Raw genomic sequence first — 11601 nt, forward strand, 5'->3', positions numbered from 1 at the left:
CACACACACACACACACACACACACACACACACACACACACACACACGGTGGGAAGATTCTATGTCTCACCCCTGCTCACCCAAAGCCCCCGAAGCTGCTAATGGAGCTCCTGCTGAGTGGCAGTGGAGTCAGACACTAACAGCTCCTCCTCCAGAGTGAGGCTGCCAAGAAAGCCTGCCGCCTGCGTGTGCTCTGAGGAGGGGGATAGGATGGCCTCCGTAAGGAGTAGGTATGAAGGCCAAAGAGCATAACACAATGGCAAAGCACAGTGAGAGCAGGTAGAAATCACACTGCAGGGCCCAGAAGGCAATATGGGTGACTAAGGAATACTTAATCCCATCACTAACTGGGGGAAGGAAGGTGGGGGAAGGGAGGGATGAGGGGGCTGGCTCAGTAGCAGGATACCTACCCAGCATTCATGAGGATATGGTTCAATCCCACTAGACCACAGGCATAAAGCAAAAATGCTGCAGAATGCTTGACACTAGAGAAGAAGGGATCACTGATGCCTTGACGTGCTTTGAGGATGCTGGGAAACAACTTGGTATAGCTTTAAGAGGCCCAGCCCAGCCCACCCCCATGCTAGGTAGGCAGCCTGGAAGATACTGGCACAGTCTGCACCTGGGACCAAGTCAAGGAGGTTTGACAAAGTGGGTTTTTTTTTTCCCCAAACAGCTCTAAACTGAAAACATCCAAATGTCTCCAAAGGATAAACGGATCCATTACAGTTATGCAACAGAGTAACTGAAGAGAGGTTAGCACCCCAGGAACCTCATCATCATGGATGGGTCTCACATGCACAAAGCTAAAGGAAAAACCACCTCAGCTCACAGCGCAGGAAATTAACAATGCACTGCTTAGAGAAGTCCTTAAACAAAAAGATTGGGATGAAAGGCAAGCTTCAGGAGGAAAAGCAGGAATCCGGCCCAGCAAAGCGTTTCAGAGGCGTGTCTTCATGGGGGATCGGTCTCTGCTTAAGCTGGGTGGTGGAAGTGCAAGGATCTTCCCTGTATTGTTTTCATCCAAACTCTTCCTGTTCTAGAACATCTGACCATGTATAATGGCTCACGCCTAGCACTGGGGAGGCTGAGGTTAGGAGGTTCCATGTGAGTTTGAGACCAGCATGGGCCACAGAGTGAGCCCCAGGTCAAAAACAAACAAACAAACAAACAAACAAACAAACAAACCACAAGTTCTTTTGTGATTATATTTCCCTTTTTAATACGCTGGGCAGAAGGAACACTTGCCAATTCTGGGCAGCTCCAACAAAAATGTAACTGGCCATCACCTCCTACCACCACCACAAGGCAGTGTTAGAAGATACTGAGCAACACAGCAAATCCCAGTGGTCCAGAATTCCAACAACCAGGAGGCGAGGGCACAGCAGGTAGAGAGGGGCCTGTCACCAAGCCTGAGGACCCGAGTTCGATCCCCAGGGCCCACAGGGTAAAAGGAGAGCACCAACTCCTGTAAGGTTGTCTTCTATCTGGCAAATATGCACCATGGCATGTGCGCACCCTCTCATCCCCAAACACACACTAATTAATTAATTAAAATAAATAAGACAGAAGCGCTGAGGGCATCCACAGCTCCCATGACAGCAGCCCTACTGAATGGAGAGGACTGAGGTAATGAAGTCTAACACTCATAAAATCATCTGACTAGAATAAATGGATAAACAATATACAGCGTACAGGCTACAACTGAGAGGGTCACTGCCAAGTGATACAAGCCAAATGGGCAAATGCTACAGGCAAATGCTACTTCACCAATTTGAGAGCAGTCAACCTCAAAGTAACAAAAAATAAAATGGCGGGTACCAGGAGCTGGGATATATACCTGGAATCGAAGAAGGGTAAGCTTGTCCTTTTAATACTATGCAAAGTTGTTTTTGAGGATCCCAAAAACATCTAAAAATGAGGTTGGGGGACAGTGTGTGTGGTGGGGGAGATGCAGAGTTGATGTTCAAGTGGGGCTTCAGGAGAGGAAAAAAGTTCTAGAGATGGTTGGTATAATGGCTACATTCTTAAAGATTGTTTAAAGGTAAGCTCTGTGTTACCTTGTGAGTTTTGAAAAAGTTCTACTTCAGAGTAGGTGCAGCTGAACAAGGTAACAGGCATTGAATTGACACTATCGGGCCACTCAAAAGCTATGGTCATGACAATGATGACAATAGTTGGATGAGGATCTAGACATGGAAGAACGTCACAGGGCCAAGGGATACCTCCTCTGCAGGCACCTGTGGATGTATGCTCAGAGAGGCCAGCAAGGTGCATGACCTCATTCCTAGAACCAAATTCAGCTTTGGGTACCAAGGAATCACTTGGTAGACCCATGGTAGGACAAAACCTGAGGAATCTTCCAGGTTCTTTGGTTTGGTTTGATTTGGTTCGGTTTTGGTTTTTGGTTTTTCAAGACAAGATTTCCAGGGATGGAGAGATGGCTCAGAGGTTAAGAGCACTGGCTGCTCTTCCAGAGGTCCTGAGTTCAATTCCTAGCAACCACATGGTGGCTCATAACCATGTATAATGAGATCTGGTGTCCTCTTCTGACCTGCAGGCATACATGCAGGCAGAACAGTGTATACATAATAAACAAATAAACCAAAATAAACAGACAAACAAAGAAACAAGGTTTCGCTGCTTTCAACAGCCCTGGCTGACCTGGAACTCACTCCGTAGATCAGGCTGGCCTCAAATGCACAGAGATTACCCTCCCCCCCGTGACTCATGAACGCTGGGATTAAAGGTGTGCACCATTCCCAAACAGCTTCCAGTTCTTAGCTATCAAAAGGGAAGGCTGTGCACACTGCCCGCTAGGACAGGAGGAGGGGAGCTGGGGGAGGGAATGGGGAAGCACACAGAACCCAAACTCCAGACATGAGAGACAGCACCGTGAAGTACAGCCAAGGAAGCTTCCTGTCCTCCCTGAGAGATGCCAGGAACACATGGTGAAACAGGAGGGCTTCTTGTGCACCTGAGCTGGAGGAAGCAATGGAAAAGGAGTCCGGGAACCCAGACTGGATCTGGATGGACCACATTTACCAGGCCTGTGGCCTGTGGCCATCTGCTCTCTAGAAACCCCCTGGAAGGAAAAGGTAATACCTCGCCAGGCAAGGCCATTAAAGAAATGACACAAATTCTGTGAGCCTGGGAGGCAAGGTGCTTAACTGGCAGGATAGCAGATGCTCTGCATATCAACCTCCAACCCCCAGAGACAGACAAGGCAGAGGCAGGTATTACTCACTCGCCACACACAGAGAGACAGGGCAGACAAGCCAGCCAGAAGCAGAGGGTGAGATGCTCAGGAAGCCCGAATACTTGGAAAATGATTTGCTAAGAAAAGGACAGGCCCGGCAATGGAGAATACTTGCCTAGCCATGTCAGGGCTGTGGGTTCAACTCCCAGGCTACAAAACAAATCAAACAAAACCTTCCCTGCTTATCAGCCTGTATACAAAAGCACACAGACGACAAGGAACAAAGGGCAGAGCAGCACTTGCTCCACAGCAGAATGGGGAGATAAAAAATGGTTTTCTTGATGATAGTTTTAAGGTTGTTCTACTAGGCACTTCTTTATGAAGACTGCTTTCCACCCAGGTGTTAAAGAATGGCATTCGAGTCAAAAGAGCTGGCGGTGGTGCCACACACCTAAGGTGGAGGCATTCACTTCAGGAGGTAGTGGCAGGCGGATGGATCTCTGTGAGTCAGAGGCCAGCCTAGTCTACAGAGTGAGGTCCAGGGCAGCCAGGACTACACAGAGAAACACAGTCTTGAAAACCAAATAACAAACTGCACTCAACCAGTCTACCAAAAGATGTCAACTCGGGTTCTGGAAGTCCTAAGTGACCTTCAAAGGCAGAAATATTCTGGGTACCTGTGCACCTGTAGACCTGTGAACCCCTGGGACAGGCTCAGAGCCACGCACTCATGCCATGTCCAGCTGAGCTTCCAGAGAGTTCTCAGGCCATCTCCTCCACATTCTATGCCTGAAGCTGGACCCTGCTAGCTGAATGGCTTCAGGCAAGCTTCCTAACTTGCCAGCTAAGCCTGACTTTCCTGTAGAACTCTGGGGAAAACAGTCTTTGTGAACTTCCAGAAGGATAATCCCAGAAGCCCTGAGCACTGAGCCAGGCACACACACACTTCAAAGGTCCCTCACAAAGGACGGAGTCAGAGTTTACAGTTCTCCACACCCCGCCCCCACCAAGGAGCCCAGACAGTGAATTCCCTCCTCCCACCCTCCATGCATTTGCACCTGCTGCCCAGATACCTTCCAGCAAAATACAACAGCTGTGCTCCTCTGCATCCTTTGGGACAGTCCCAGCCACTGTGGGCATCAAGCCTTTCCTACAGTACCACACAGTTCAGTGGTTCCTCCTCGTACTGCTCCCCACAGGATTACATGTCTACCATTGACTATGAACTCAAGAAACACCCTCCCCCAACACATTGGAAGACCTTCATAGGCCTCTATTAACTATAAAAAAAAAACTGCCTTGGACAAGCAAACACATTTTGGAAAATTTTTTTGTAAATGGATATTAAAATCAAATGACCAGGTAAGATGATACAGTCAGCTGGAAAGGAACCACAGAGGCTGAAGATGCAAGACTAGAGACACTGGGGTGGAGGGAGCACAGGCCAGGCTCCGGGCCACATCCAGGAGACCAGCTCTAGCTGGGAGCTTTCACAGGCATTCCTGGACAGACTCCGGCTGCAACCTCCCTATCTAGTTGCCTGGATCTCTGCTCAGGGGTCCTGGGTTCTTCCAGAATGCCCAGAAAGGCTGACTGTTGTCATCCTTGAGTTTTACAGGAGAGAGTTAGGGTCTCAGCCCACAATTAAGAAGAAAAAAAAAACAGCTTAGAAAAGAAACAATTTGTTTTAATCTACAGTTCCAAGTTATAGGAACGTGAACAACTAGTCCCATCTACAGTCTAGCGCAGAGAGAGAATGAATCCATGCACATTTACTGCTCAAGCTGCTTTCTCTACTCTTAAACAACTCAGGACCCAACCCCGGGCAATGGTCCTGTCCACGTTGAGGCTGTTCTTCCCATATCAGTTAACATAACCAAGACAGTCCCGGGAGTCAGGCCCATAGGTCAACCTGATCCAGACAATCCCTCACTGAGAGCGGGTCTGCACTGTGTCAAGTTAACAATTAAGACTCTTCCAGCGGATTGTCCCTGATGCAAGGAACTCAGGGAACTGTCAACAGGAGGAAGAATGGGGGAAAGAGAAGTGCTTCTCACCCAGGTATTGCGCTCAGACAACCACATGGCAGTACGTTCCTGGAACGTACATTCCTCAGCCTCACTCTCAGACCTTCTCCAATTGGCCCGCATAAGTTCATCACCCAAAATACATATTTCCACATCAATGCAAAGATTAAAAGTTCAGATGAAGACAGAGCATGATGTCACTAGTGGTTCCAACCCCTCATGAAATCTGAGAAGCTGTTTTAATATCTCTGGTCTCCCCATATTTTTCTAATCCTTCTGCTGGCAACCTGGTTCTAACTGTGGAGATGAAGGAGAAAAATGCACTGATAAATCAGTAGGTGACCCTGGCAGTAAAAAGCTGGCTGGGGGATGAACAGAGTGCAAGCCCCTTTTGAAGAGGGTTTTTCTCTCGGTAGAGCAGAGTAGCAGAAGGGGACGTCTGCAGCCAGCCAGCCGAAGAGGTCCAGCATCGGGAAGGGCATGTATTGGAGGATAAAGAAGAGGAGGATCTCTGGGTACCAGGGTAGAAGTTTGCTACATTTCCAGGCAAGAAGGTAAAGGAAAAGCTGACCCCCCACAGCCTTCTGCTTTTTCAAAACCAGAGACAGAAGTCAATGAGACTATGCACATGGAAATACTTAGCAAGTTAATGTTTGTTCAGAGCCCTGTACCTCTGGAGGGTCATTTTAGTTTCCTGGAAGAGACTAGGGGAGCCCTAACTCACCAACCACACCCCCGCTCCTCAGGTTGACCAGTGTGGCACCAGCTTCAGGGACCTAGTCTCTATCTCAGCCTACCAAGGAAGGGTGCCTATCACTCACCTCTCTCACTCCCAGCTCGGCTCACCTTTTATAGTAAAGGCATCTTTTACTGAAACAACACAATCTCATGACCCATGGAGACGGATACCCAAGGCTCCCTAGAGTCCACTGAAAGTCTGGCAAAGGATGGGGCATGTGCCGTCATTCACTAATATCTATTTCTAGGAAAAGACCTGGAGCAGCGAGGCAGCTGAGGCAACCAGACCTTGGGGGTTTCCTTTGTGTTTTTTTCATTCTTCCCACAATAGTGGGTGAAGGAAGGCCTAGCATCCACACATGCTCCACACTGGCACCGTGCCCTTCCCCCACATACTCACCTGATTCCACCTATGAACTGCCCTGAGGCTCTCTGCCCCTCTCCCAGAGATGCCCTCATTACCCTTCCCCTGGAGTACTGCCACAGCCTAGCTGGCATCACGTTCCTCCTGCAGCCCAACCTCCACTCCACTGCAGCAAAAGCAGGCTCTATGAAGCCCAGCCCAATACCCAGGTCAAAGACTGTCCCACCTCCACCACATACACACACGTGAGCAAGCAGGCACGAACACATACACATACACACACACACACACACACACACACACACACACACACACGCCACCCACGCCCATAGTGGGTTTAATGTACAGTGTAGTTGCCTTTGGCTGTCCCCAGAGACAGAGTGTTTTGGAGAGTGTGATGGGGCGGCAGTTATCAGCGTCCTTCGCAGCGGAGGGCTGTGAGCAGCCAGGGGCTCAGTTCCCTGAAATACCAAACCCAGGATCCCAGGGGTAACTCTGTGGACTTTTAAATTTTTTCTTATCTTATGTACATTGTGTTTTGCCTACATTTGTCTGTGCACCACCTGTGTTCCGGGTGAGTGTCGTTGGTACTCCAGAACCACAGCTACCAAACAGTTGTGAGCTGTCAGGTAATCGAACCGGGGTCCTTTGGAAGAACAGCCAGTGTTCTTAACTGCTGAAGCCTCTTCTGCTCCAAGGGCTCTGCAAATATTTATTTGGAGAAGAAAATAACACACACACACACACACAAACACACACAGCACTTTCTTCAGATGAAATGAAAACATTTAACACATGCCTTCGGTCTCAGCACCAGAGAAGGCTGAGGCAGGAGGACTGCTGGAAGTTGCCAACTGGGCAACACACTGAAACATCTTAACTTAAAAAAAGAGAAAGAAAAAAAAAAAAAAGTCTGAGAAAGCCTGTCTCGCTCCTGACTGTCAGAAACAAATCTCACCCATTTTTGCATAGGCAAGAATAGTGGTTCTAATGCTACAATCTAATCCTACAACCCAGCTCGCTCTATGCCTTCCTGCAGCAGCCTGTTCCAGCTTTCCAGGGAGTGACTCAGGAAAGCTACTTTATGGGCTCTGGCCTCGGTCACCTACACACACACTGGATAGGATGCATTCTTTGAGTTCCTAAATAAGGCATGTGATCTTTATGCTGTGCCATGTTTGTTCTACCAGTCCTTCGAAGCCTGTGAGGAGCCTCCTTTCCTCTCCCAAAGTGAGGCTTCTTAGAAAAACATCCCTCATATAGCATCCTGCTTCCAATTCCACTCCAAGAGCCAATCAACAGGAAGCCTGCCTGGTACAGCTCACTTTTGCTTTTCTAAAGTCCATATTACATTTTTTTTTTCAAAAGCTTCTCCACGTTCCAAAGAAAAGAATGAGAACTTTAAGAAATTATAACTTTCTAGCAATCCTCCAACATCTTGCAGTTTACTGAGGCATTCTAATTTGTTTTTAAGCATTTCATCTCCCCATTTTAAGAATGGAGAAACCAACGCTCTGAGCTTCCATTGCCCAAGGTGGCACAGTCGGGCTCTAAAGTAACACTGAAATTTTCCACGTTTGTACTGTACCCTAATGAGTCAATGCCAAGCTCTAGATACAGTGAAAGCAACTGTGCCAAATGTTACACTGGCCAACCAGCAAGGCATGGCGGGAGTCCTCACAGGCAAGCCACTAGTCCCAACAGCTTTGCACACAGGGCTGCTTAAAGATCGCATGCACTCAATCAGGCAACAGAGGCGGGGCGGAGCAGAGGCCGCCCAGGCACAAGAGATGCCAGGGATTTAGTCAACAGAGAGCTAATAGCCAACAGTGGGTGCTGCTGCCAAGCACAGCATCCAGTGGGAGCTACAGCCGCGTTCACAGAAGACAGGCGCCTGGCTCCCTCAGACCACACCTGAAGGCTGGGCACGGCTGGACCAACAGAAGGGAGGTGCCCTCCGTGGGAGGGCCAGGTTTCTGAAGAGACGTGGCTCCGGGTGGCACTGTGGGTGTCACCTGGGAGCTGGGCTTGTACATTGTGTTATAGGTGGGGGCTCAAAAGACTTTCTCAGTCTTTTTTTTTTTTTTTTTTTTTTTTTAATCCTGACTGAGAAAGCTCTACCTACACGAAGGACTCAGGACATCCAGGAATGCTGGCAGATTTAACCAATCAGACCACCCACCTCCAAGCCTGTTGGGAAGGAACTCAGTGGAAAATGAGAGGCATCTTCCTTTGATTGTGACAAATGGACCATGGCTTTGCCAAGTGACAGTGGGTTTAAGATGCTATCATTTCAAGCATCAAAAACTTCAGGAAGTCCTCCATACCACACCCCAATGGGCCCTACCTCAACCTTCTGGAGCATCCCACTAAGGAATGTTTCTCCTGTTAGCCTCACTTAGAATACAAAACCATCTTTCCAATGTGTCTTCCAAGAGCTTCCACGCCATATCTTACTGACCTTTGTGTTTACAGCAAGTAGCTTAGCACACTGGAGACACCCCATAAATGATGAGTAACTGCACAGAGGTGCCGCAGCCTGGTCATACGGAGGGTGTTACTGTGTTTGAGGCCATTTCAGAACACAAGTGTCTGTCCTGAGAGAGGCTAATAAAAAGGTTTATGACAACACATTACCACTTTTGTGTGCTAAGCAAAGGAATTCTTAAAGCTAAGGCCACCAGAGGGTTTTAATTACAAAGTAGTCATAGTCTGGCCAGGTCCCTAGGTCTCTGTGGAAGTGATCCAATACAGAAGGAAGCTTAGGGGTATCAGGTCAAAGGTAAATCCTATCTGTGTGACAAACAGCCAGACAAGGCCAGAACCCAGGAAGCAGTAAACATCCGGAGACAGCAGAAAAAGCACAGCTGGGGTCAAATGCCTAGAAGGAGGCACAGAAAGAGGATTCAGTAAAGTGGGTCTAAGGAACAGCACAAACACTACAAATTCACAGGGGAGTCAGCTGCCTGGCGATACACCTCGGAACTGGGAGAATTAATTACAGGAACTAACACTCAGATCTGGGAAGATCAGTGGAGGAGACTAAGCGATGCAGTGCTAATATCTAATAAATCTTTAAATCAATGAGCCATGCTCACTGGTAATCTTTCTTCATCTTTCCTCCTTGAGAGCTCACACGACAAAGCCAGGGCTTGCTTTTTATTTGTCTACAGACATGGCACACGGTCATATGTCTGTATGTATACATAAAACTGGAGGTTCATTCAATCACGTATCAAAAAAAAAAAAAAAACATCAAAAGGATCTGCCATCAGAAGGAAACCCGAGATAGAGGAATTCTTCTGTGCCCCTTTATAAAAAGAGAAAAACCTTTTAAGAAGCCAGTGTTCTCCTCCCCCTATGGCCCCAACAGCTGCAGTTAGTCAGCATCCCAACCTGTTCAGCTGTGTACCTGTTTTGATCTCTTTAGCACACAGGCACTTCACTCCGTTTGCAATTTTTCATCTCAGAAACACCACTTAAGCCTGTCACACAAACCTGACAGCGGCAATACATTTCATAAGCCAATTATCCCTGGGGAACAGACAAGAAAACCACCCGGCAAGGAGCCTGGACAAAGTTCCCAAGGATAGCATTCCTTTGCCAGATGCAAACTGCGCCACATCCTCTCCCAACCCAAGCTGCCCACTCACCTAGTCTCTGCTGCCCGCTCTCAGGCTGCCTCTCCGGGCTGCATCAGAGGTGGCGAGCCTAATTCTTGGGGAGCATGACATGAATGCTTTTTAAAAAAAACAACAGCTCTGGGCTGGGAAATGTTGGCACCTTTTCTATGAAAAGGCCCCGCAAGGATATTTTCATAACAAAATGCTCTCCTATGGAACACAGGAACCACAAAAATGAAACTACCGTAAATTGAAACTGTCTCTAAATTAAACCCACACAAAGAAGCATTAGAGTCCAGGCAAGGAAGGCTGATTTCTCCCATCTGAGACCCCTTACAGGCTGAGTCCTCTCCTTAAGTCCAAAGAATTTCTGCCACCCAGTTATAGATTGTCCGGAGGCCTAAACGCTGCAGACAATCGGTAACTCATCTAAAGCTCCATTACTGCGGTGTCTTCAGTCATGCCCAAAGACTCCCGCAGCGTGGGGTGCAAAGCAGGCACCCGCTAGAGCGTCGGTTTGATCAGATCTGACTGGCCCCTTCGGGTAGAAAGGCTCTTTTGGCAGCTGGACTCTCTGCTGGAGATACTGGCGCTGGCCTAGCTTGCCCCTGGAACTGGGCCCGGGTGCAACCACCTGTGGGTGTGTGGCCGGGACACAGGCCCTGGCGCTGCCACCCCGGGATGCCCTGCATGTCCCGTGCGCACCGCCCGGAGAGGGTCGGTAAGCCAGTTCAGAAGGGGCTGGGACCAACTCCCAGCACCTCAAGGCCTCTGTCCGTTCAAAGTTGACCTGGCCGGCGAGTTGGCTTCCAAGTCGCTCCACCCCCTGCGAGGTTGTGAGCGATGGGGTACTTTGGGATAGGAGTAGGGGCTATCCCTAGGGGAATCGGCAGAAGGCAGAGGCAAAACTGTTCCCTAACCCTCCTCCCAAACTCGGGCACCTGCTGAGCAGCAGGCAAGGGTTTCCTCTCCAGTGCTTCAGGGCCTCACACCAAAAACATTCTACTCAACCCAGTATCGGAAGGCCAACATTGGCAGGGAACGCAGGCCACCTGCGCCAAGGGGAGGGGACATGGGGACGTAGAGACAGTGTGCCACGGGGTAGACGTGAGGCCCCAAAACCTAGGTGGGCGCCAAAGAAGCCCCAACCCTACGCTGTAGAGTGCCAAAGCCCGGAACATAGCTGGGCTGGTGGTCCCGGGAGGGTTCAGGGCTAGGAAAAACTGGAAGATGGGGGAGGGGTCCCCAAAGGGCGGCCCGGCAAGGCTCCCAGAGGGAAACACTGGGGCAGGGGGCTCTGCCCCAAGGGTTGCAGGCTGCCAGTGCCCCGCACGCGCCGCGTCACTCACCGGCAGGTCCACGCTCACTTCGGTTCCGTCGAGCAGGAAGACTCGGCAGTAGAGGGTAGCCCTGGCAGCTCCACAGGCGGAGATGTGCACAGCCGCGCCGCCCGTGAGCAGGGGCCCGCCGCCGGCCGGGAACACGCTGCCCCCGGGCGCGGCGGGCAGCACCGAGGAGCTGGCGGCGGCGGCCGGGCCCCCTCGCGGACCCCCGTCCCGCTCGTCCCCCAGCCCGGCGGCTCCGCGCCCCGCGGCGCCCCGCGCGTAGCGCTGCATGGAGCGGCGGCCAAAGGTCCGGCGCAGGAACCGC

At 50.0% G+C, this 11601-nt stretch overlaps 1 protein-coding gene across 1 annotated transcript in view; it reads right to left on the reverse strand.

Moving 5' to 3' along the window:
- Positions 1-11600, reverse strand: part of Epb41l4b (erythrocyte membrane protein band 4.1 like 4B) — a gene marked incomplete at its 5' end in the record, with an annotated part of 149589 nt that extends 137989 nt beyond the window's left edge. The window contains one exon of the mRNA XM_055605280.1: positions 11301-11600. Coding sequence (XP_055461255.1) covers positions 11301-11600 — 300 coding nt within the window. The remainder of the gene's footprint in view (positions 1-11300) is intronic.
- Position 11601: the final 1 nt, after the last annotated feature.

This window comes from Psammomys obesus, unplaced genomic scaffold, assembly GCF_907164565.1.
Source record: "Psammomys obesus unplaced genomic scaffold, mPsaObe1.curated_primary_1811, whole genome shotgun sequence".
Lineage (NCBI taxonomy): Eukaryota > Metazoa > Chordata > Mammalia > Rodentia > Muridae > Psammomys > Psammomys obesus.